General features: G+C 45.1%; 2 protein-coding genes across 6 annotated transcripts in view; one reads left to right on the forward strand and one right to left on the reverse strand.

Annotated features, from left to right (window-relative positions):
* ercc8 (excision repair cross-complementation group 8) overlaps window positions 1-6,944 on the reverse strand; it is a 93,285-nt gene extending 86,341 nt beyond the window's left edge. The window contains exon 1 of one of the 3 annotated variants that reach the window (XM_070869232.1): window positions 6,368-6,939. In XM_070869232.1, the coding sequence (XP_070725333.1) occupies window positions 6,368-6,444 (77 nt within the window). In that variant the 5' untranslated portion in view covers window positions 6,445-6,939. Of the gene's footprint in view, window positions 1-6,367 lie in introns of all 3 variants that reach the window. The other 2 variants (XM_070869229.1, XM_070869224.1) reach the window with 2 other exon arrangements.
* Window positions 6,617-26,972, forward strand: part of ndufaf2 (NADH:ubiquinone oxidoreductase complex assembly factor 2) — a 293,251-nt gene continuing 272,895 nt past the window's right edge. The window contains exons 1-2 of one of the 3 annotated variants that reach the window (XM_070869234.1): window positions 6,836-6,897; window positions 7,212-7,344. In XM_070869234.1, the coding sequence (XP_070725335.1) occupies window positions 7,329-7,344 (16 nt within the window). In that variant the 5' untranslated portion in view covers window positions 6,836-6,897; window positions 7,212-7,328. Of the gene's footprint in view, window positions 6,898-7,211; window positions 7,345-26,972 lie in introns of all 3 variants that reach the window. The other 2 variants (XM_070869235.1, XM_070869233.1) reach the window with 2 other exon arrangements.

Here is a 26,972-nt window from a genome sequence, read left to right on the forward strand (position 1 = left end):
AGCGCCGGGACCTGGCTCCGCCCCCCCACAGCTCGTGTTGACTGCGCCAAGGGCCAGAGGACTTGTAAGTAGGTGCAGACTACCGAGGATTTTTTTAGGCGCCGTTTTAGGCGCGAAAAACGGGCGCCCAGCTCGGAGGGGCGCCCGTTTTTTTTCTTGTGGAAACTTGGGCCCTATGCTTCAGAAAGTACTGAAGTGGCTGTAAAGCATTTGGAATGTCCTGAGGTCGTGAAAGGTGTTATATAAATGCAAGTTTTTTCTTTCTATCACAAGGTAAATATGAAAGACCTTAGACCCATCTTCATCATCAAATTCAATTGTATCTTAAATAACTCCAAGGTTTTTGCCTCCATTACCCTACTCAGAAGTCTATTTCAATTGTTGACCACTCTTCACAGGAAAAACTTCCTGACTTAATTCCTAAATTTGCACCCAATGGTTTGAACCTATGGCTCCCTTTTCTGCTGTTGAAGTCTGACTTGAAGTAGTGCTCCAGATTTACCTTTTTATGTTAATTTATTAACTTGTATATATCTGTAAATTCTCTCATCTGTGGTCAAGCACTCCTAGTTTACCAAGACTGAATAAGTCAAATTTCATTTTTATTACGTCGGAATTTTAATCAGAAAACTGAAAAATGTACTCTTTGCAAATACATATTGTTTGGCACTGTAATACCGGTCAACCACAAGGGTTTATGGAGCATCCTCCTCCATTTCAGATGCCCCTAAAAGTTCGTCATCATCCTCTGTCTGTTCCACGATGACATCAGGCCGTGATCCTTACCAATGGATCCATTACAGACCCAATCCATGTCTGGACCGGGGTCAAACAGGGCTGAATCATCGCCCCCAACCCTCTTCTCAATCTTCCTCACTGCCATGCTCTACCTCACAGTCAACAAGTTCCCCACTGGAGTGGAATTAAACTACAGAGCTAGTGGGAACCAGTTCAACCATCCCCATCTCCAGGCCAGGTCCAAGTCCACCCTAACTTCTGTCGTCGAACTACAGTACGTGGACGACACCTGCGTCTGCGCACATACAGAGGCTGAACTCCAGGACACAGTCGACATTTTTATTGAGGCGTACGAAAGCATGGGCCTTACGCAAAACATCCATAAGACAAAGGTCCTCCACCAGCCTGTCCTCGCCGCATAGCACTGCCCCCAAGTCATCAAGATCCACAGGGCGGCCCTGGACAACGTGGACCATTTCCCACACCTCAGAAGCCTCTCATCAACAAGAGCAGACATTGACGATGAGATTCAACACCACCTCCAGTGTGCCAGTGCAGCCTGCGGCCACCTGAGGAAAAGAGTGTTTGAAGACCAGGCCCTCAAAGCTGCCACCAAGCTCATGGTCTTCAGGGCTGTAGTAATACCCGCCCTCTCGTATGGCTCAGAGACATGGACCACGTACAGTAGACATCTCAAGTCGCTGGAGAAATATTAACAATGCCTCCGCAAGATTCTACAAATCCCCTGGGAGGACAGACGCACCAATATTAGCGTCCTCGACCACGCCAAAATCCCCAGCATTGAAGCACTGACCACACTTGATCAGCTCTGCTGGGCAGGCCACATTGTCCGCATGCCAGACACGAGACTCCCAAAACAAGCGCTCTACTCGGAACTCCTTCAAGGCAAACGAGCTGAAGATGGGCAGTGGAAACGTTACAGGGACACCCTCAAAGCCTCCCTGAAAAAGTGCAACATCCCCACTGACACCTGGGAGTCCCTGGCCAAAGACTGCCCTAGGTGGAGGAAGTGCATTCGGGAGGGCGCTGAATCCTTGTGTCTCATCGCCGAGAGCATGCAGAAATCAAGCGCAGGCAGCGGAAAGAGCGTACGGCAAACCAGTCCCAGCCACCCTTTCCCTCAACGACTATCTGTCCCAGGGGCTGTGGTTTTCGTATTGGACTGTTCAGCCACCCAAGGACTCATTTTAAGAGTGGAAGCAAGTGTTCCTCGATTCCGAGGGCCTGCCTATGATGATGATGAATACCTTAAAACACAAAAACTCTACTGGCATGGTGTAATAAAAATAGAAAATGCTGGAAATACTCAGCAGGTCAGGCAGCTGTAGAGAGAGAAACAAAATTAACATTTCAGGTCGGTGATCTTTCATCAGAACTGGAAAACATTAGACAGGTTTTAAGCAAGTGCAGAAGCAAAGAAAATGGATGGGGTGGGGGCGGAAGATTGAGGAAAGAAAGAATAGGGAAGGTTTGTGAGTGGGTGGAACGCTGTAAACTGTAAATCTTTCAATTAGGCACATTACAGCCTTCTAGACTTAACATTTTCAACAATTTCCAATCATAAACACTGCTTCCATTTTTTCAGACAGCAGCTGTTGATAATGAATCTGCTGTTGCCATCGACGCCGCCTCTAGACCCATCTTTTGTTTCTTTACTTGCCCCATTTGCCTTGCACCATCATCCCTTTTGTCATTTAATCATTCCTGTCTTCCACGCTAACAACGACCATCCAATTTGTTTTTTCATTCCCTCTCCTTGCCTCTGTACTTGCTTAAAACCTGTAATAGCTCTAACTTTTCCAGTTCTGATGAAAGGTCATCGACTTGAAACGTTGACTTTGTTTCTCTCTCCACAGATGCTGCCCAACCGGCTGAATATTTCCAGTAATTTCCCGTTTTCTTCAGATTTCGTGCATATTTTGCTTTTCTATTGGTGTGGTGATTGTGAGCAACATTTTAACTTTTTATTTACGCTGTTTCCAGTTTATTACTGTTTTCAAAATTTAGCCTGAACCCATAGCAACATGCATACTCAGCTCAAGAGATGGAAAATGACAGAGAGCGGGGCGTAGCAGAGGTGGCGGCAGAACTCAGGTCTGAGAATTCTAACATTAAAATAACAATTGTGGATGGCCAATTGCATTCTTCCATTTTCCATTGATAACAGAAAACTAGCGACGATCCTCATATCTCTCAGTACTCTAGCACCATCAGTTAGCCTTGTGGCTTTCCTCTGCATCACCTCCAGGTCTTGTGTATCTCCCTTGTGTTTCCTTCGCAAACTGGATGTGGTATTCAAAGTGCATTCTAAGCAGAGTTAACTTGCCCAGCAACTTGCTGATGACACCAAATTGAAGGTTATGTCAACCTGTGACAAGGATTGTAAAAGACTGCAGGAGGATACAGAAAGAATAGAATAGGTAGCAGCTTGACTCAGTTGGTAGCACTTTTACTTTTAAGTCAGATGGTCATAGGTTGCAGTCTCAGTTCAAGTTTATGCATCATCATAGGCAGTCCCTCGGAATCCAAGTTAACAGTTCTATGCTGGACTAAGGTGCTGTCTTTTAAGGTGAAACGTTGAATTGAAGCCCCATCCCATGGCACTGTTCGAAGAAGAGCTGGGGGCTTTCCAAGTGCCACGGCCAACATTTCTCCCTCAACCATCATCAAAAAAAGATGAACTGGTTAGTTATTTTGCATGCTATTTGTGAAAACTTGCTGTGTAAGTTGGTTGCTACATTTGCCGACATAAATAAATTAATTAATTGTCTGTGAAATACTTTGAGGATATGGTAAGATGCTGTATAAATATAGCTGAGGGAAGCAAGGGTAAAGATAGAAGAAACTCCGACCACAATCTTTCAATCTCCTTGGATATGCGAGTGGTGTCAGAGGACTGGAGGATTACAAATATTACACCCCTGTTCAAAAAAGGGGAGGGGGATAAACCTGGTAACTATTGGCCAATCAGTCTAATGTCAGTGGTGGGAAAACTACTAGAGACAATTGTCAAGGATAAAAATAATTCTAATTTGGAGAAGCATGAGTTACTATGGGTTAGCCAGCACAGATTTGTTAAAGGCAAATCGGGTTTGAATAACCTGATTAAGTTCTTTGGTGAAGTAACAGAGAGGGTTGACGATGGTAGTGCAGTAGATGTTGTATATATGGACTTTCAAAAGGCATTTGATAAAGTACCGAATAACAGACATATTTGGAAAATAGGAGCACGTGGTATTAAAAGGGACAGTGGTAACTTGGATATGAAATTGGCTAATTGGCAAAGAGTAGTGGTGAACAGATGTTTTTCTGACTGGAATGAAGTATGCTGTGGGGTCCCCAAGGGGTTGGTATTAGCCCCATTGCTTTTCTTGTTATATATAACTGACCTGGACTTGTGTATAGAGAATACAATTTTGAGGTTTACAGATGATACAAAACTTGGCAAAGTAGTAAATAGTCATCATCATAATACATAAGAACATAAGAACTAGGAACAGGAGGAGGACATACGGCCCCTCAAGCCTGCTCCATCATTCAATAATATCATGGCTGATCTGATCATGGACTCAGCTCCACTTCCCCGCCCGCTCCCCATAACCCCTTATCGTTTAAGAAACTGTCTATTTCTGTCTTAAATTTATTCAATGTCTCAGCTTTCACAGCTCTCTGAGGCAGCAAGTTCCACAGATTTACAACCCTCTGAGAAAAGACATTTCTCCTCATCTCAGTTTTAAATGGGCGGCCCCTTATTCTAAGATCATGCCCTCTAGTTCTAGTCTCCCCCACCAGTGGAAACATCCTCTCTGCATCCACCTTGCCAAGCCCCCTCATAATCTTATACGTTTCGATAAGATCGCCTCTCATTCTTCTGAACTCCAATGAGTAGAGGCCCAACCTACTCAACCTTTCCTCATAAGTCAATCCCCTCATCCCCGGAATCAACCTAGTGAACCTTCTCTGAACTGTCTCCAAGTGTATCCTTTCGTAAATATGGAATCCAAAATTACACGCAGTATTCCAGGTGTGGCCACACCAAAACCTTGTATAGCTGTAGCAAGACTTCCCTGCTTTTATACTCCATCCCCTTTGCAATAAAGGCCAAGATACCATTGGCCTTCCTGATCACTGCATACTATCCTTTTGTGTTTCATGCGCAAGTACCCCCAGGTCCTGCTGTACTGCAGCAATTTGCAATCTTTCTCCATTTAAATAATAACTTGCTCTTTGATTTTTTTTCTGCCAAAGTGCACGACCTCACACTTTCCAACATTATGCTCCATCTGCCAAATTTTGTCCCACTCACTTAGCCTGTCTATTTCATTTTGCAGATTTGTGTGTCCTCCTCACACATTGCTTTTCCTCCCATCATCATCATAGGCAGTCCCTCAATCGAGAAAGACTTGCTTCCACTCCTGAAGTGAGTTCTTTGGTGGCTGAACAGTCCAATACAAGAGCCACAGACTCTGTCACAGGTGGGACAGATAGTCGCTGAGGGAAGGGGTGGGTGGGACAGGTTTGCCGCACGCTCTTTCCGCTGCTTGTGCTTGATTTCTGCATGTTCTCGCCGTTGAGATTCGAGGTGCTCAGCGCCCTCTAGGATGCCCTTCCTCTACTTAGGGCGGTCTTGGGCCAGGGACTCCCAGGTATCAGTGGGGATGTCGCACTTTATCAGGGAGGCTTTGAGGATGTCCTCATAGCGTTTCCGCTGCCTACCTTCGGCTTGTTTGCCGTGAAGGAGCTCCGAGTAGAGCTCTCAACAGGATAGTGGCAGACTTTTCGACAGACACATGGCAGATACAATTTAGTGTGGATAAGTGTGAAGAGATGCACTCTGGGAGAAACAACATGGAGAGGCAGTATAATCTAAATGGTATTTTTTTTGGTGGGTGCAAGAGCAGAAGGACCTTTGGGTGCATATTCACAAATCCTTGAAGGTGACAGAGCAAGTTGATAAGACTGCCTATTTCCACCTCTAACATCAACCGACTCCACCCCTGCCTCAGCTTATCTGCTGCTGGAACCCTCATCCATGCCATTGTTACCTCTCGACTTGACTATTGCAACTCACTCCTGGCCGGCCTCCCCACCCTCCGTAAACTTGAGATAATCTAGATCGCTGCTGCGCGTGTCCTAACTCATATCAAGTCGAGTTTACCCATCCATCCATCACCCCAGTGCTCGCTGACCTAAATTGGCTCCCGATTAAGCAACGCCTCCATTTAAAAATTCTCATCCTTGTTTTCAAATCCCTCAACGGCCGCGCCCCTCCCTATCTCTAATCTCCTCTAACTCCACATCCCTCCGAGGAATCTGCACTCCTCCAATTCTGGCCTCTTGCGTATTTCCGATTTTAATCGCTTCACTATTCAGCTGCTAAAGCCCTAAACTCAGGAATTCCCTCCCTCAACCCGCCTTTCCTCCTTTACGATGCTCCTTAAAACCAACCTGTTGGTCATCTGCCCTCATATCTCCTTATGTGGCTGGATGTCAAATTTTGCTTGATAACGCTCCTGTGAAGCGCCGTGGGACGTTTTACTACATTAAAGGCGCTATACAAATACAAGTTGTTGAGAATTGATGATTCAAAACTCCGGCCGTCACTCACCTCCTGGTGGACTCGGCTCGTCTCACTCTCAGCGGCTCATTGCAGCCGCTCTGACGAGCTGCCAAAAGAGCGAGCATCCCGTAAGGCCCCGGCCATCCACATCAAACCAGCCACGTCTCGTTGTCCAGGCATCCGCTGACCAAACACCAAACACAAAAGGCTCCAGGCTTCGGACCGGGCGCGTGTAACAGGATCCGACAAGAATCGGGCCGGCACGGGCCGTTCACATGGCAACTGCGACCGCAGCACTGAGCGCCGCCATGTTGAGAGGTAAAGGAACAATGCAAAGAGCCGGGGTCTGATTGGCTGCCAGACTTCATCGCACCAATAGGTTCGTGTGGTACTGGAAGGTTAAGGAGCGCCAGAACATTTAGAAAGGAATAAAATCTCGTCTCTTGACGGTTGGGAGCCGGTCATGAATCAAATTCGGGCGCTACTGCAGAGGACGTTTGGACTCGTTAAACATCACATGGGGACTGATCAGTTTGGGAACAAATATTATTACATACCCCAGCAGAAAACATGGATTGGTGAGTAGTTGCCGGTGCCGTCACTAGGAATGTGGGGCTTCAGCTGTGCTGTCCAGGTCCGGTGCAATGACCGTATCTCGTAATCGGCGTCAAACGTAAACTTTATTGTAACGTATCTCAGCCTCACTATGGGATAGTCGATGTTTCCCCGCAGGATCTAATGGTTTTTGAATTTCGGAGGGGTTAAAATATCTGAAATGTTGCTGACATTTAACTGACGTGAGCGACTTTAATGTGCTGTCTTGTTATAATTTCACCAACTCCAGATGAGCCACATGTAAGAGTCTGAATTTCCATGCTTCACTGTTCCTCAGCTCCTGCTAATGCATTACTCTCTTTTGAGGAGGTCACCAGCATGGTGAACAGGGGCGTGTCTACAAATGCTGTTTTTATAGACTTCGACCTGGTATTTGAGAAGCTTCTGCACAAGAATGAAAGCACATGGAGGTAACCGAGTGACATGCATTGATAAATGGTTGGGTGGTAATTGACAGAGTATGGATGAAGCGGAGTTCTCTCATTAGTAGGATATGAAAAGTGATGTTCCCCAGGGTTTTGTACTGAGGCTTCAGATTGCCACTAAATATATATTACTTGATTTGTATGGTATTTGCATTGTAACTGACCACTAGGTGGCCCCCGATGAGAGTAAACACATTGCAGCAATTACTCCAATATTTTTTTTCTACTACTTTATTATTATTTGACAGAATATTCGAGAGGGTCTGGAAATAAAAGCAGCTAGGTATTAGCACAGCAATTTGGGTATTTATTTGGACATAACATTAATTACTTGGATGAAGGAATAGAGAGTTGTATATCCAAGTTTGATGCTGTCACTAAGTTAGGACGAACAATAAGTTGAGTAGATTGGCAGTGGGAAGTTACAAAGGGACAGAGACAAACTAATTGAGTGGGTAAAACTATGGTAGATGGAGTTTAATGTGGGGAAATGTGAGGTCATCTACTTTGGATCTGAGAAAGATAAATTGAAATAGAAAAGTTAGGAATTAATGCTTCAGTTGTACAGAGCCTTGATCAGACCACATCTGGAGTAGTGTGTTCAGTTTTTGGACACAAAACCTCAGGAAAGTTATATTCGACTTGGAGGGAGTACAGTGCAGATTCACCAGAATTATGCCAGGACTAAATTATGAGAATAGATTGCATAATGTTGAGTTTAGAAAGTTGAGAGGATTCAATAGGGTAGATATTGAAACTATTTCCTCTAGTAGGGGAATCCAGAACAAGAGATCATAATCTTAAAATGATTGCTAGGCATTTCATAGAATCATAACTTCATAGAATAGTACAGGCCATCGTGTCTGCGCCAGCTCTTTCGAAGAGCAATCCAATTAGTCCCACTCCCAGGCTCTTTCTCCATATCCCTGCAATTTCTTCTCCTTCAAATATTTATCCAATTTCCTTTTGATGGTTACTATTGAATCTGTATCCAACACTCGATCAGGTTGGGCATTCCAAATCCTAACCACTTTGTTGCGAAATATGTTTTTCCTCGTGTTGCCTCGGGTTCTCTAGCCAATCACCTTAAATCTGTGCCCTCGTGTTATCGACGCTTCAGCCATTGGGAACTGTTTCTCTTTATTTACTTTATCTAAGTCCTTCATGATTTTAAACACCTCTATCAAATCTCCTCTTGGCCTTTCTACTCCAAGGATAACAACCCCAGCTTCTCTAGTCTATCTACATAACTGTTTTCCTTTATCCCTGTAACCATTCTCGTAAATCTCTTCTGTACCCTCTCCAAAGCCTTCACATCCTTCCTAAAGTGTGGTGCCCGGAACATTGGAACAAATTGGACATAATACTCCAGCTGGGGCCGAGCTAGTGTTTTATTCAAGGATGTCTCTGAGCGGCTGCAGAACATTTTGAAGGGGGAGGATGAACAGCCAGTTGTCGTGCTACATATAGGTACCAATGATATAGGTTAAAAAACGGGATGAGGTCCTACAAGACGAATTTAGGGAGCTAGGAGCTAAATTTAAAAAGTAGGACCTCGAAAGTAGTAATCTCAGAATTGCTACCAGTGCCACGTGCTAGTCAGAGTAGGAATCACAGGATAGCTCAGATGAATACGTGGCTTGAGGAATGGTGCAAGGGGGGGGGATTCAAATTCCAGGGACATTGGAACCGGTTCTGGGGGAGGTGGGACCAGTACAAACTGGACGATCTGCACCTGGGCAGGACTGGAACCAATGTTGTAGGGGGAGTGTTTGCTAGTGCTGTTGGGGAGGGGATAAACTAATATGGCAGGGGGATGGGAACCTATGCAAGGAAACAGAGGGAAGTGGAATAGGGGCAGAAGCAAAAGACAGAAAGAAAAAAAGTAAAAGTGGAGGGCAGAGAAACCAAGGCAAAAAGCAAAAAGGGCAACATTACAGCAAAATTCCAAAGGGGCAAAGTGTGTTAAAGACAAGCCTGAAGGCTCTGTGCCTCAATGCGAGGAGTATTCGTAATAAGGTGGACGAATTAACTGCGCAGATTGCTGTTAATGGATATAATGTAATTGACATCTCGGAGATATGTCTCTAGGGTGACCAAGGCTGGGAACTCAACATCCAGGGGTATTCAACATTCAGAAAGGATAGACAGAAAGGAAAAGGAGGTGGGGTGGCGTTGCTGGTTAAAGAGGAAAGTAATGCAATCGTAAGGAAGGACATTAGTTTGGATGATGTGGAATCTGTATGGGTGGAGCTACGGAATACCAAAGGGCAGAAAACGCTAGTGGGAGTTGTGTACAGACCACCAAACAGTAGTAGTGAGGTTGGGGACAGCATCCACAAGAAATTAGGGATGCGTGCAATAAAAGTACTGCAGTTATCATGGGTGACTTTAATCTACATATTGATTGGGCTAACCTAACTGGTAGCAATGTGGTGGATGAGGATTTCCTGGAGTGTATTAGGGATGGTTTTCGAGGCCAATATGTCGAGGAATCAACTAGAGGACTGTCCATTCTAGACTGGGTGATGTGTAATGAGAAAGGACTAATTAGCAATCTTGTTGTGCGAGGTTCCTTGGGGAAGAGTGACCATAATATGGTAGAATTATTTATTAAGCTGGAGAGTGACACTGTTAATTCAGAGACTAGAAACATAGAAAATAGGTGCAGGAGTAGGCCATTCGGCCCTTCGAGCCTGCACCGCCATTCAATCAGATCATGGCTGATCATTCCCTCAGTACCCCCTTCCTGCTTTCTCTCCATACCCCTTGATCCCCTTAGCCGTAAGGGCCATATTTAACTCCCTCTTGAATATATCCAATCAACTGGCATCAACAACTCTCTGCGGCGGGGAATTCCACAGGTTAACAACTTTGAGTGAGAAGTTTCTCCTCATCTCAGTCCAAAATGGCCTACCTCTTATCCTAAGACTATGTCCCCTGGTTCTGGACTTCCCCAACATTGGAAACATTCTTCCCGCATCTAACCTGTTCAGTCCCGTCAGAATCTTATACGTTTCGATGAGATCCCCTCTCATCCTTCTAAACTCCAGTGAATGAAGGCCCAGTTGATCCAGTCGCTCCTCATATGTCAGTCCTGCCATCTCTGGAATCAGTCTGTTGAACCTTCGCTGCACTTCCCTGCAAGAACGTCCTTCCTCAGATTAGGAGACCAAAACTGAACACAATATTCCAGCTGAGGCCTCACTAAGGCCCTGTACAACTGCAATAAGACCTCCCTGCTCCTATACTCGAAGGCCAACATACCATTTGCCTTCTTCACCACCTGCTGTACCTGTATGCCAACTTTCAATGACTGATGAACCATGACACCCAGGTCTCGTTGCACCTCCCCTTTTCCTAATCTGCCACCATTCAGATAATATTCTGTCTTCGCGTTTTTGCCCCCAAAGTGGATAACCTCACATTTATCCACATACTGCATCTGCCATGCATTTGCCCAGTCACCTAACCTGTCCAAGTCACCCTGCAGCCTCCTAGCGTCTCCCTCACAGCTCACACTGCCACCCAGTTTAGTATCATCTGCAAACGTGGAGATATTACACTCAATTCCTTCAATTAAATCGTTAATGTATATTGTAATAGCTGGGGTCCCAGCACTGAACACCGGCACTCCACTAATCACTGCCTGCCATTCTGAAAATGACCTGTTTATCCCGACTCTCTGCTTCCTGTCTGCCAACCAGTTCTCTATCCACGTCAGTACATTACCCCCAATACAATGCGCTTTGATTTTGCACACCAATCTCTTGTACGGGACCTTGTCAAAAGCCTTTTGAAAGTCTTAAGTACACCACATCCACGGGTTCTCCCTTATCCACTCTGCTAGTTACATCCTCAAAAAATTCCAGAAGATTCGTCAAGCATGATTTCCCTTTCATAAATCCATGCTGACTTGGATTGATCCTGTCACTGCTTTCCAAATGCGCTGCTATTTCATCCTTAATGATTGATTCCAACATTTTCCCCATTACTGATGTCAGGCTAACCAGTCTATAATTACCCGTTTTCTCTCCCTCCCTTTTTTAATAAGTGGTGTTACATTAGCTACCCTCCAGTCCATAGGAACTGATCCAGAGTCGATAGATTGTTGGAAAATGATTACCAATGCATCCACTATTTCTAGGGCCACTTCCTTAAGTACTCTGGGATGCAGCCAATCAGGCCCCGGGGATTTATCGGCCTTCAATCCCATCAATTTCCTTCACACAATTTCCTGCCTAATAAGGATATCCTTCAGTTCCTCCTTCTCACTAGATCCACTGTCCCCTAGTACATTCGGAAGGTTATTTGTGTCTTCCTTCGTGAAGACAGAACCGAAGTATTTGTTCAATTGTTCTGCCATTTCTTTGTTCCCCATTATAAATTCACCCGAATCCGACTGCAAGGGACCTAGGTTTGTCCACTAATCTTTTTCTCTTCACATATTTATAGAAGCTTTTGCAGTCAGTTTTTATGTTCCCTGCAAGCTTCCTCTCGTACTCTGTTTTCCCCCTCTTAATTAAAACCTTAGTCCTCCTCTGCTTAATTCTAAATTTCTCCCAATCCTCAGGTTTGTTGCTTTTTCTCGCCAATTTATATGCCTCTTCCTTGGTTTTAACACTATCCTTAATTTCCCTTGTTAGCCATGGTTGAGCCACCTTCCCCGTTTTATTTTTACTCCTGACAGGAATGTACGATTGCTGAAGTTCATCCATGCTGAAGCTTATCCACCGTCAACCCTTTAAGTATCTTTTGCCAATCTATTCCAGCCAATTCACGCCTCATACCGTCGAAGTTACCTTTCCTTAAGTTCAGGACTCTAGTTTCCGATTTAACTGTGTCAACCGCCATCTTAATAAAGAATTCTACCATATTATGGTCACACTCTTCCCCAAAGGGCCTCGCACAACAAGATTGCTAATTAGTCCCTTCTCATTACACACCACCCAGTCTAGGTTGGCCAGCTCTCTAGTTGGTTCCTCGACATATTGGTCTAGAAAACCATCCCTAATGCACTCCAGGAAATCCTCCTCCACCGCATTGCCAGTTTGGTTAGCCCAATCAATATGTAGATTAAAGTCGCCCATGATAACTGCTGTACCTTTATTGCACACATCCCTTATTTCTTGTTGAATGCTGTCCACAATCTCATTACTGCTGTTTGGTGGTCTGTACACAACTCCCATTAGCGTTTTCTGCCCTTTGGTATTCCGCACAGCTCCACCCATAGCGATTCTACATCGTCCAGGCTAATGTCCCTCCTTACTATTGCATTAATTTCCTCTTTAACCAGCAACGCCACCCCGCCTCCTTTTCCTCTCTGCCTATCCTTCCTAAATGTTGAGTACCCCTGGATGTTGAGTTCCCAGCCTTGGTCACCCTGGAGCCATGTCTCCGTGATGCCAATTACATCATACCCGTTAACTGCTGTCTGCACAGTTAATTCGTCCACCTTATTCCGAATAATCCTCGCATTGAGACACAGAGCCTTCAGGCTTGTCTTTTTAGAATTTTGTTGTAATGCGGCACTTTTTGTTTTTTGCCTTGGGTTTCTCGGCCCTCCACTTTTACTATTCTCCTTTCTATCTTTTGCTTCTGCCTCCATTTTATTTCCCTCTGTCTCCCTGCATAGGTTCCCATCCCCCTGCCATGTTAGTTTAACTCCTCCCCAACAGCACTTGCAAACACTCCCCCTAGGACATTGTTTCCGGTCCTGCCCAGATGCAGACCGTCCGGTTTGTACTGGTCCCACCTCCCCCAGAACCGGTTCCAATGTCCCAGGAATTTGAATCCCTCCCTTTTGCACCACTCCTCAAGTTACGTGTTCATCTGAGGTATCCTGTGATTCCTACTCTGACTAGCACGTGGCACTGGTAGCAATCCTGAGATTACTACTTTTGAGGTTCTACTTTTTAATTTAGCTCCTAGCTCCTTAAATTCGTCTTGTAGGACCTCATCCCATTTTTTACCTATATGCACCATGACAACTGGCTGTTCACCCTCCCTTTTCAGAATGTCCTGCACCTGCTCTGAGACATCCTTGACCCTTGCACCAGGGAGGCAACATACCATCCTGGAGTCTCTGTTGCGGCCGCAGAAATGCCTATCTATTCCCCTTACAATCTAATCCCCTATCACTATAGCTCTCTCACTCTTTTTCCTGCCCTCCTGTGCAGCAGAGCCACCCACGGTCCCATGAACTTGGCTGCTGCTGCTCCCCGCTGATGAGTCATCCCCCTCAACAGTACCCAAAGCGGTGTGTCTGTTTTGCAGGGGGATGTCCGCAGGGGACCCCTTGCACTGCTCTTCCTGTTGGTCACCCATTTACGATCTGGCTGTGTACCCTTTACCTGCGGTAAGACCAACTCGCTAAACGTGCTATTCAGTCATCCTCAGCATCGTGAATGCTCCAGAGTTCATCCACCCACAGCTCCAGTGCCGCAATGCGGTCCGTCAGGAGCTGCAGGCGGATACACTTCCTGCACACATAGTCGTCAGGGACACCAGAAGCGTCCCTGACATCCCACATAGTACAGAAGGCGCATAACACATGTCCGAGCTGTCCTGCCATGACTTAACCCCTAGATAAACTTAATTTGTCAACAACAATGCCAAATGTTACTTACTGATAAAGAAAAGAAAAAAGAAAAGCTACTCACCAATCACTTAACCCCTTGGCTGTGACATCACCTTTCGATTTCTTGCTACTTTTTTGCCTTCTCTCCCCGCTGCAGCTGGACCGGCTCGCCTTTATAGGCCGCTCACCTCACGAACTCCCGCCTCCCGCTACTCTCCTCGAACTGTTGGGCCTTTTGTAGGTTGCTCGCCTCACGAACTCCCACCTCCTGACTGCCGCCGTTCTCATTGAACTGTTGGGCCTTTTGTAGGCCGCTCGCCTCACGAACTCCCGCCTCCCGACTGCCGCCAGGACTAGGGTCCTGAACTTAAGGAAAGATAACTTCCATGGTATGAGCCGTGAATTGGTTAGAATAGACTGGCGAGTCATACTTAAAGGATTGACGGTGGATAAGCAATGGCAAACATTTAAAGATCACATGGATGAACTTCAACAATTGTATATCCCTGTGCGGAGTAAAAATAAAATTGGGAACATGGCTAACGAGAGAAATTAAGGATAGTGTTAAATCCAAGGAAGAGACATATAAATTGGCCAGAAAAAGCAGCACACCTGAGGACTGAGAATTTTATAATTCAGCAGAGGAGGACAAAGGGTTTAATTAGGAGGGTGAAAAGAAGTATGAGAGGAAGCTTGCTGGGAATATAAAAACTGACTGCAAAAGCTTCTATAGATATGTGAAGAGAAAAAGATTAGTGAAGACAAACTTGGGTCACTTGCAGTCAGATTCAGGTGAATTTATAATGGGGAACAAAGAAATGGCGGACCATTAAACAAATACTTTGGTTCTGTCTTCACGAAGGAAGACACAAATAATCTTCCAGAAATACTAGGGGAGCGAGTCTCTCGAGAGAAGGAGGCACTGAAGGAAATCCTTATTAGGCGAGAAATTGTGTTGGGGAAATTGATGGGATTGAAGGCCGATAAATCCCCGGGGCCTGATAGTCTGCATCGCAGAGTACTTAATGAAGTGGCCCTAGAAATAGTGGATGCATTGGTGATCATTTTCCAACAATCTATTGACTCTGGATCAGTTCCTATGGACTGGAGGGTAGCTAATATAACACCACTTTTTAGGAATGGAGGGGGAGAGAAAACGGGTAATTATAGACCGGTTAGCCTGACATCAGTAGTGGGGAAAATGTTGGAATCATTTATTAAAGATGAAATAGCAGCACATTTGGAAAGCAGTGACAGGATCGGTCCAAGTCAGCATGGATTTATGAAAGGGAAATCATGCTTGCCAAATCTTCTGGAATTTTTTGAGGATGTAACATAGCATGGACAAAGGAGAACCAGTGGATGTGGTGTATTTGGACTTTCAAAAGGCTTTTGACAAGGTCCCACACAAGAAATTGGTGTGCAAAATCAAAGCATTTGGTATTGGGGGTATACTGACGTGGATAGAGAACTGGTTGGCAGACAGGAAGCAGAGAGTCGGGATAAACGGGTCCTTTTCAAAATGGCAGGCAGTGACTAGTGGAGTGCCGCAAGGCTCAGTGCTGGGACCTCAGCTCTTTACAATATACATCAATGATTTGGATGAAGGAATTGAGTGTAATATCTCCAAGTTTGCAGATGACACTAAACTGGGTGGCAGTGTGAGCTGTGAGGGGGGCACTAGGAGGCTGCAGGGTGACTTGGAAAGTTAGGTGACTGGGCAAATGCATGGCAGATGCAATATAATGTAGATAAATGTGAGGTTGTCCACTTCGGGGGCAAAAACGCGAAGACAGAATATTATCTGAATGGCGGCAGATTAGGAAAATAGCAGGTACAACGAGACCTGGGTGTCATGGTTCATCAGTCATTGAAAGTTGGCATACAGGTACAGCAGGCGGTGAAGAAGGCAAATGGTATGTTGGCCTTCATAGCTAAGGGATTTGAGTATAGGAGCAGGGAGGTCTTACTGTAGTTGTACAGGGCTTTGTTGAGGCCTCAGCTGGAATATTTTGTTCAGTTTTGGTCTCCTAATCTGAGGAAGGACGTTCTTGCTATTGAGGGAGTGCAGCGAAGGTTCACCGGACTGATTCCCGGGATGGCAGAACTGACATATGAGGAGAGACTGGATCAACTGGGCCTTTATACATTGGAGTTTAGAAGGATGAGAGGGGATCTCCTAGAAACGTATAAGATTCTGAAGGGACTGGACAGGTTAGATGCCGGTAGAATGTTCCCGATGTTGGAGAAGTCTCGAACCAGGGGACACAGTCTTGGGATAAGGGGTAGGCCATTTAGGACTGATGAGGAGAAACTTCTCACTCAGAGAGTTGTTAACCTGCGGAATTCCCTGCCGCAGAGAGTTGTTGATGCCAGTTCATTGGATGTATTCAAGAGGGAGTTAGATATGGCCCTTACGGCTAAGGAGATCAAGGGGTATGGAGAGAAAGGAGGAAAGGGGTACTGAGGGAATGATCAGCCATGATCTTATTGAATGGCCTACTCCTACACCTACTTTCTATGTTTCTATGTTTACATTTCTAAGTTTCATGTCATCTGCAAATTTCAAAATTGTGCCCTGTACCCAGAAGTCCAAGTCATTAATGTATATCAAAAACAGCAGTGGTCCTAGTATTGAGCCTTGGGGAACTCCACAGTAAACTTTCCTCCCGTCTGAAAATCATCCATTCAGAACAACTCTGTTTTCTATCCCTCAGCCAATTTTGAATCCATGCTGCTACTGCCCCTTTTATCCCAGGGCTTCAATTTTGCTAACACGCCTAATATGTGGTACTTTATCAAACTCGTTTTGAAAGTCTGTATACACAACATCAACTGCACTGCTGACATCCACCCTATCTGTTACTTCAGCAACAATCTCTATCAAATTAGTCAAACACGATTTGCTCTTAAATCTGTGCTGACCCTCCTTTTATTAGTCCATGCTTGTCCAAGTGGCTGTTAATTTTCCACCGGATTATTTGTTTCTAAAAGCTTCCCTACCACAACGTTAAACTGACTGGTTTATCCTTCTCCCCTTGTTTTGGACAAGGGTATAACATTTGCAATTCTCCCATTCTTTGGTGCCACCCCTGTGTTAAGCAGCCTCCTTCTCATCTGGTTCACAAGAACACGTTTTGAGTAAGCACGAGACTTCATAGTGGAGTCCACAAGATCCTGCAAATCTCCTGGGAGGACAGGCACACTGACATCAGTGTCCTCGACCAGGCTAACATCCCCAGTATTGAAGCACTGACCACACTCGATCAGCTTCGCTGGGCAGGCCACATAGTGCGCATGCCAGATACGAGACTCCCTAAGCAAATGCTTTATGCGGAGCTCTTTCATGATAAATGAGCCAAAGGAGGACAGCGGAAACATTATAAGGACACCCTCAAAGCCTCCCTGGTAAAGTGCGACATCACCACTGACACCTGGGAGACCCTGGCCACAGACCGCCCGAGGTGAAGAAAGTCCACCCGGGAGGGTGTTGAGCTCTGAGGCTCGACGCAAGGAGCATGAAGAGGCCAGGCACAGGCAGCGGAAGGAGCGCGCGGCAAACCAGCCCCACTAACCCCTTCCCCCGACGAATGTGTGTCCCACCTGTAACAGGGTCTGTGGCTCTCGTATCGGAATGTTCAGCCATCAAAGAACTCACTTTGGGCGTGGAAGCAAGTCCTCCTCGATTCCGAGGGACTGCCTATGATGATGATGATGATGATGATGGAATCTATGGAACAGACAGCTTTGATACACAGTCCAGGTGATCAGCCTTAACTACATGCAGAGAGTGACTTTACTGGTTTCTGTATCGAGTATACTCGAGATAATGTTGAAAACCATGGTCCTTTGTACACTATATTTTGACAACATCCAAGGAAAATGTGTTTCTCAAATCCTCTAAAACTGACTATTTATGTAAACAGTTTGCAATTGTTTATTTCAGAACTACTTCCTTTACCTACTTTAGCAAATGGACTTGATGCCCCTGTCGCACAAGCACCTTTACACAGCACTTTACATTTTCGAAAACAAACCATGGTTTGTCCTCGTGACATTTCAAAATCATCCTGTTTGTCATGTATTCAACCAGCAATGTAACCCATGTATAATCTGATCTAAGTTGTACGCTGTGAGAACAATGACCACTAGGTGGGAGACACTCCTAACCTGGGCCTTCAGGTACAAAAGGGGAAGCTCCACCCACCTTAATCACTGAGTGCTAAGGAATAAAGGACAGGTCACAGACTGACCTCTCAAGCATGGACCTTGTGTGCATTTATACTGTATAGTAAGGACCTATCACTATTTATATCGGAAAGCCTGGAAACCTGTTGCTTTAAGATATCCAGAAGTTTGAATGTTAACGTTTAACTCCCCAAGATGTCCAACACACATCTCTCCAAGATGTCTAACACCCTGTATCTAAGGATTGGAAGATTGTGCCCAGCACCTCTGCAATTTCTACTCTTATTTCTCTCTAACTTAGAATGTATTCTATCTGGACTGGGTGACTTATCCACTTTAATTACTGCCAGCCTTTCCAGGACCTCCTTCATCTATTTTTATCTCATCTAGTATCCCAGCATTATTCTTGTTTACCATAGCTTTGATAAAGTCCTCTGCCTTGGTAAACACCGATGGAAAGTACTCATTTTGTACCTCAGCGGGTGTTCCACAGGCAGCGGCAGTTAGTGAGAGGCGGGAGCAGCGTCGGAGCGGCCTATAAAAGGCGTACCGGTGCAGCTACATCGGGGAGAGAAGGTAAAAAAGAAGTAGAAAGGAATCAAAAGGTGACGTCACAGCCAAGGGGGTAAGTGATTGGCTGGTGATTGGTGAGTAGCTTTTCTTTTTCTTTTTTATATCAGTAAGTAAACTGTAACATTGTTGTTACCAATTTAAGGGTATCTAAGGGTTAAGGCATGGCAGGAGAGCTTGGTCACGTGTTATGCTCCTCCTGTACCATGTGGGAACTCGGACACTTCCGGTGTCCCTGACGACTACGTGTGTGAGAAGTGTATCCGCCTCCATCTCCTGACGGACCGCATTGCGGAATTGGAGCTGAGGGTGGATTCACTCTGGAGCATCCACGATGCTGAAAATGACATAAGTGGCACGTGTAGTGAGTTGGTCTTGCCGCATGAGAAGGATCCACAGCCAGATAGGGAATGGAAGACCAGCAGGAAGAGTAGTACAAAGAAGGTAGTGCAGGGGTCCCATGTGGTCATCCCCCTGCAAAACAGATACACTGCTTTGAGTGCTGTTGAGGGAGATGACTCATCAGGGGAGGGCAGCAGCAGCCAAGTTCATGGCACCGTGGCTGGCTCTGTTGCACAGGAGGGCAGGAAAAAGAGTGGGAGAGCGATAGTGATAGGGGATTCAATCATAAGGGGAATAGATAGGTGTTTCTGCGGCCGCAACCGAGACTCCAGGATGGTATGTTGCCTCCCTGGTGCAAGGGTCAAGGATGTCTCCGAGTGGGTGCAGAACATTCTAAAAAGGGAGGGAGAACAGCCAGTTGTCGTGGTGCACATTGGTACCAACGACTTAGGTAAAAATAGGGATGAGGTCCTACGAGACGAATTTAAGGAGCTAGGAGCTAAATTTAAAAAGTAGGTTCTCAAAAGTAGTAATCTCGGGATTTCTACCAGTGCCACGTGCTAGTCAGAGTAGGAATCGCAGGATAGCACAGATGAATACGTGGCTTGAGCAGTGGTGCAGCAGGGAGGGATTCAAATTTGTGGGGCATTGGAACAGTTTCTGGGGGGAGGTGGGACCAGTACAAACCGGACGGCCTGCACTTGGGCAGAACCGGAACCAATGTCCTAGGGGGAGTGTTTGCTAGTGCTGTTGGGGAGGAGTTAAACTAATATGGCAGGGGGATGGGAACCAATACAGGGGGAGAGAGAGGGAAACAAAAAGGAGACAAAAACAAAAGACAGAAAAGAGATGAGTAAAAGTGGAGGGCAGAGAAACCAAAGGCAAGAAACAAAAAGGGCCACTGAATATAAAGGGGCTGCAGGAGGGGTCAAAACTAAAAATCATGGTTTCAAAACTAGAATGAAAACACTCTACCTAAATGCACGCAGTATTAGAAATAAAGTAAATGGCCACCAAATGGGTATGATTTGGTGGCCATTACAGAAACATGGTTGCAGGGTGGCCACGACTGGGAATTAAACATACAGGGGTATCTGACGATTCGGAAAGATAGACAAGAAGGGAAAGGAGGTGGGGTAGCTCTGTTAATAAAGGATGATATCAGGGCAGTTGTGAAAGACGATATTGGCTCTAATGAACAAAATGTTGAATCATTGTGGGTGGAGATTAGAGATAGTAAGGGGAAAAAGTCACTGGTGGGCGTAGTTTATAGGCCCCCAAATAATAACTTCATGGTGGGGCGGGCAATAATCAAGGGAATAATGGAGGCATGTGAAAAAGGAACGGCAGTAATCATGGGGGATTTTAACCTACATATCGATTGGTCAAATCAAATCGCACGGGGTAGCCTGGAGGAGGAATTCATAGAATGCATTCGGGATTGTTTCTTAGAACAGTATGCAACAGAACCTACAAGGGAGCAAGCCATCTTAGATCTGGTCCTGTGTAATGAGACAGGAAAAATAAACGACCTCCTAGTAAAAGATCCTCTTGGAATGAGTGATCACAGTATGGTTGAATTTGTAATACAGATTGAGGATGAGGAAGTTGTGTCAGAAATGTGCGTACTATGCTTAAACAAAGGGGACTACAGTGGGATGAGGGCAGAGTTGGCCAAAGTAGACTGGAAACAAGGATTAAACTGTGGCACAATTGAGGAACAGTGGAGGACTTTTAAGGAGCTCTTTCATCGTGCGCAACAAAAATATATTCCAGTGAAAAAGAAGGGCGGCAAGAGAAGAGATAACCAGCCGTGGATAACCAAGGAAATAAAGGAAAGTATCAAATCAAAGACCAATGCGTATAAGGTGGCCAAAGTTAGTGGGAAACTAGAGGATTGGGAAAATTTTAAGCAACAGCAAAGAATGACTAAAAAAGCAATAAAGAAAGGGAAGATAGATTACGAAGGTAAACTTGCGCAAAACATAAAAACAGATAGTAAAAGCTTTTACAGATATATAAAACGGAAAAGAGTGACTAAAGTAAATGTTGGTCCCTTAGAAGATGAAAAGGGGGATTTAATAATGGGAAATGTGGAAATGGCTGAGACCTTAAACAATTCACAGTGGAAGACCCAAAAACCATGCCAAAATTTGCAGGCCACAGGAATGTGGGAAGGGAGGACCTTGAGACAATCGCTATCACTAGGGGGGTAGTGCTGGACAGGCTAATGGGACTGAAGGTGGACAAGTCCCCTGGTCCTGATGCAATGCATCCCAGGGTATTAAAAGAGATGGCGGAAGTTATAGCAGATACATTCGTTATAATCTACCAAAATTCTCTGGACTCTGGGGAGGTACCAGCGGATTGGAAAGCAGCTAATGTACCACCTCTGTTTAAAAAAGGGGGCAGGCAAAAGGCAGGTAACTATAGGCCGGTTAGTTTAACATCTGTAGTGGGGAAAATGCTTGAAACTATCATTAAGGAAGAAATAGCGGGATATCTAGATAGAAATAGTGCAATCAAGCAGACGCAGCATGGATTCATGAAGGGGAAATCATGTTTAACTAACTTACTGGAATTCTTTGTGGATCTAACAAGCATGGTGGATAGAGGTGTACTGATGGATGTGGTGTATTTAGATTTTCAAAAGGCATTCGATAAGGTGCCACACAAAAGGTTACTGCAGAAGATAAAGGTACGTGGAGTCAGAGGAAATGTATTAGCATGGATAGAGAATTGGCTGGTGAACAGAAAGCAGAGAGTCGGGATAAATGGATCCTTTTCCGGTTGGAAATCAGTGGTTAGTGGTGTGCCACAGGGATCAGTGTTGGGACCACAACTGTTTACAATATACAGAAGAGGGGACAGAGTGTAGTGCAACAAAATTTGCAGATGACACTAAGATTAGTGGGAAAGCGGGTTGTGTAGAGGACTGAGAGGCTGCAAGGAGATTTGGATAGGTTAAGCGAATGGGCTAAGGTTTGGCAGATGGAATACAATGTCGGAAAGTGTGAGGTCATCCACCTTGGGGGGGGGGGGGGGAAAAAAACAGTAAAAGGGAATATTATTTGAATGGGGAGAAATTACAACATGCTGTGGTGCAGAGGGACCTGGGGGTCCTTGTGCATGAATCCCAAAAGGTTAGTTTGCAGGTGCAGCAGGTAATCAGGAAGGCGAATGGAATGTTGGCCTTCATTGCGAGAGGGATGGAGTACAAAAGCAGGGAGGTCCTGCTGCAACTGTATAAGGTATTGGTAAGGCCGCACCTGGAGTACTGCATAGAGTTTTGGTCACCTTACTTAAGGAAGGATATACTAGCTTTGGAAGGGGTACAGAGACGATTCACTAGGCTGATTCGAGAAATGAGGGGGTTACCTTATGATGATAGATTGAGTAGACTGGGTCTTTACTCGTTGGAGTTCAGAAGGATGAGGGGTGATCTTATAGAAACATTTAAAATCATGAAAGGGATAGACAAGATAGAGGCAGAGAGGTTGTTTCCACTGGTAGGGGAGACTAGAACTAGGGGGCACAGCCTCAAAATACGGAGGAGCCAATTTAAAACCGAGTTGAGAAGGAATTTCTTCTCCCAGAGGGTTGTGAATCTGTGGAATTCTCTGCCCAAGGAAGCAGTTGAGGCTAGCTCATTGTATGTTTTCAAGTCAAAGATAGATAGATTTTTAACCAATAAGGGAATTAAGGGTTACGGGGAGAGGGCGGGTAAGTGGAGCTGAGTCCACGGCCAGATCAGCCATGATCTTGTCGAATGGCAGAGCAGGCTCGAGGAGCTAGATGGCCTACTCCTGTTCCTAATTCTTATGTTCTTATGTTCTTATGTTCTTATGTTCTTATGTCTTCTGTCTCCACCAATAGTTCTCCATCTTGGTCCCTAATCCACCCCACCGCTCCTCTGACAACTCTCTTACTATTAATATGCCGATAGAAGGCCTTTGGGCTCACCTTTATGTTAGCCCCCAATCTATTCTCGTACTGTCTCTTTGCTCCTCTTATTTTCTTTTTCACTTCTCCTCTCTTTTTTATAGTCAGCGTGATTCTCCCTTGTATTAGCAAGGTACTCGAAAGGCTGGCTGTACTTCAAGTAAAATGTCACCAGGACCAGATGGGATGCATCCCAGGATGCTGAGAGAAGTGAAGGAAGAGATTGGAGAGGTATTGGCCATAATTTTCCAATCTTCCTTAGAAATGGGGGTGGTGCCAGAGAACTATAGAATTCAAAAAAGGTTGTAAAGATAAACCCAGCAACTACAGGCCAGTCAGTTTAACCTTGGTAGTTAGGAAGCTTTGAGAAACCTTAATTTTGTCTCTGATTAACAGTCACTTGGACAATTATGGATTAATTAAGGAAAGCCAACGTAGATTGTTGAAGGCAAATTGTGTTTAACCAACTTAATTGAGCTTTTTGATGAGGTAACAGAGCGGGTTGATGTTGGCGTGGTATACATGATTTCCAAAAAGCGTTTGACAAAGTGCCACAAAAGTTGCCAGCAAAGTTGAAGCCCATGGAATAAAAGGGACAGTGGCAGCATGGATATGAAATTGACGAAGTGACAGGAAACAGAGAGCAGTAGTGAATGGTTGTTTGAGACTGAAAGAAGGTTTACAGTACTGTTCCCCAGGGGTCGGTTCTAGGACCAATACTTTTCTTGATATATATTAATGATGTGGATGTACAGGGCACAATTTCAAAATTTGCATATGACACAAAACTTGGAAGTATAGTCAACAGAGGGGAGTATAGTGATCGATCTGAAGAGGACATAGGCAGGCTGGTGGAATGGGTGTGGTCGATGAAATTTAATGCAGAAAAGTGTGAAGTGATACATTTTGGTAGAAAAAATGAGTACAGGAAATATAAACTTAAGGGTACAATCTTAAAGGGGTTGCAAAGAATCATAGAAATTTACAGCACGGAAGGAGGCCATTTCATTCCATAGTGTCTGCGCCAGCCGACCAAGAGCTATCCAGCTGAATCCCACTTTCCAGCTCTTAGTCCGTAACCTTGTAGGTTACGGCACCTCAAGCATGAACCGAGAGACCTCGGGGTATTTATGCACAAATCGTTGAAGGTGGTAGGCAGGTTGAGAAAGCAGTTTTTAAAAAGCATTCATGATCCTGGGCTTCATGTATAGAGTACAATAGAGTGGAAATTATGATGAACCTGTATAAAACACTGGTTTGGCCTCAACAGGAGTATTGTGTCTTATTATGGGCACACACTTTAGGAAGGATATGAAGGCCTTCGAGAGGGTGCAGAAAAGATTTATGAGAATGTTGCCAGGAATGAGGGCCTTAAGTTACATTGACAGACTAGAAAAGCTGGGGTTGTTCCCCTTAGAGCAGAGAAGAGGGAGAAGAGATTTGGTAGAGGTGTTCAAAATCATGATGGTCTGGACAGAATAGATAAAGAGAAACTGTTCCCATTGGCAGAAGGGTCAACAACCAGAGGGCAGACATTTAAGGTAATTGGCAAAAGAACCGAAGGCGACATGAGGAAAACCTTTTTTATGCAGCGAGTGTTTAGGATCTGGAATGCACTGCCTGAAAGGGTGATGGAGGCAGACTCAATTGTGGCTTTCAAAAGGGAGTTGGATAAATATCTGAAGGAAAATATTTGCAGAACTACAGGGAAAGGGCAGGGGAGTGGGACTAGCTGAAGTGCTCTTGCAGAGAACCGACACGGGCTTGACAGGCCAAATGGCCACTTTCCATCAATGATTCTGTCCAGTAAGCTCTGGCTTTGGTTGCCTTCCCTTTCTCCCTTGCAGGAATGTACCTACACTGTACCCAAACCTCTTTAAAGGCTGCCCATTGCTCCATTACATTTTTGCCTGCCAGTCTTTGACTCCAATTTACCTGAGCCAGATTCCTCCTTAATTTGCTGAAATGAGCTCTCCTCCAGTTAGAACATAAGAACATAAGAAATAGGAGCAGGAGTCGGCCATTCAACACTTCGAGCCTGCTCTGCCATTTAATAAGATTATGGCTGATCTTCTACCTCAACTCCACTTTTCTGCACTATCCACATATTCCTTGATTCCCTTAATGTCCAAAAATCTATCAATCTTTGCCTTAAATATACTCAACGACTGAGCATCAACAGCCCTCTGGGGTAGAGAATTCCAAAGATTCACCATCCTTTGAGTGAAGAAATTTCTCCTCATCTCAGTCCTAAATGGCCGACTACTTATTCTGAGATTGTTGCCCCTGGTTCTAGACTCCCCAGCCAGGGAAACATCCTCCCTGCATCTATCCTGTCAAGCCCTGTAATAAATTTGTATCTTTCAAAGAGCACTTCTTATTCTTCTAAATTGTAGAGAATATAGGCCTAGTCTACTCAGTCTCTCCTTGTAGGATAATCCCCTCATCCCAGGAATCAGACTGGTGAACCTTCACTGCACTCCGTCATTGCAAATATATACAGGTATGATGTCTGGAATCCAGAAACTTCGTGACCGAGGCCATTCCGGAATGTGGGTATTTCCGGATTTAGGAAAGTCTTTGCCTGGGCCGAGGTAGGGGATGGGTGGGGGGGTTCGGTCAGGCTGGGAGGAGAGGGGGGTGTGGGGCGGTCGGGCCGCTGGGGGAGGGGCATCGAGGCGGGCCGAGGTGGGGGAAGGTCAGGCGGCCGGAGGTTGGGCCGAGGCCAGGGGGGAGGTTATAAGAACATAAGAACGTAAGAATTAGGAACAGGAGTAGGCCATCTAGCCCCTCGAGCCTGCTCCGCCATTCAATAAGATCATGGCTGATCTGGCCGTGGACTCAGCTCCACTTACCCGCCCTCTCCCCGTAACCCTTAATTCCCTTATTGGTTAAAAATTTTCCAGGGACCTTTAGACTGGGCCAAAGGGGGAGGTTGGGCTGAGGTCAAAAATCTGTCTATCTCCACCTTAAATACATTCAATGACCCAGCCTCAACAGCTCTCTGGGGCAGAGAATTCCACAGATTTACAACCCTCTGAGAGAAGAAATTCCTCCTCATCTCAGTTTTAAATGGACAACCCCTTATTCTGAAATTATGCCCTCAGTTCTAGATTCCCCCATGAGGGGAAACATTCTCTCTGCATCTACCTTGTCGAGTCCCCGAAGTATCTTGTATATTTCACATCTCATTCTTCTAAACTCCAATGAGTCTAGGCTCAACCTTTCCTCATAAGTCAACCCCTTCATCTCACTAATCAACCTAATGAACCTTCTCTGAATTGCCTTCAATGCAAGTATATCCTTCCTTAAATAAGGAGACCAAAACTGTACGCAGTACACTAGGTGTGGCCTCGCCAATATATGGTATAGTTGCAGCAGGATTTCTCCGCTTTTATCCTCCATCCCCTTTGCAATAAAGGCCAACATTCCACTTGCCTTCTGGATTACCTGCATACTAACATTTTGTGTTTCGTGCATAAGGACTCCCAGGTCCCTCTGCACTGCAGCCTTTTGTAATTTATCTCCATTTAAAAAATAATTTTGCTTTTTTATTTTTCCGGCTAAGTGGATAACCTCACACTTTCCCACATTATACTCCCACCTGCCAAATGTTTGCCCACTCACTTAGCCTGTCTCTATCCCGTTGCAGATTTTTTGTGTCCTCCTCACAAATTGCTTTCCCACCCATCTTTGTATCATCAGCAAACTTTGCTACATTACACTCAGTCCCTTCATCCAAGTCATTAATATAAATTGTAAATAATTGAGACCCCAGCACCGATCCCTGTGGCACCCCAATAGTTACAGTTTGCCAACCGGAAAATGACCCATTTATCCCCACTCCCTGTTTTCTGTTAGTTAGCCAATCTGCTATCCAAGCTACTATGTTACCCCAACCCTGTTAGCTGTTATCCTGTGCAGTAACCTTTTATGTGGCACCTTATCGAATGTCTTCTGGAAATCCAAATACACCACATCCACTGGTTCC

Source organism: Pristiophorus japonicus, chromosome 2 (genome assembly GCF_044704955.1).
Source record: "Pristiophorus japonicus isolate sPriJap1 chromosome 2, sPriJap1.hap1, whole genome shotgun sequence".
Taxonomy (NCBI): Eukaryota; Metazoa; Chordata; class Chondrichthyes; family Pristiophoridae; genus Pristiophorus; species Pristiophorus japonicus.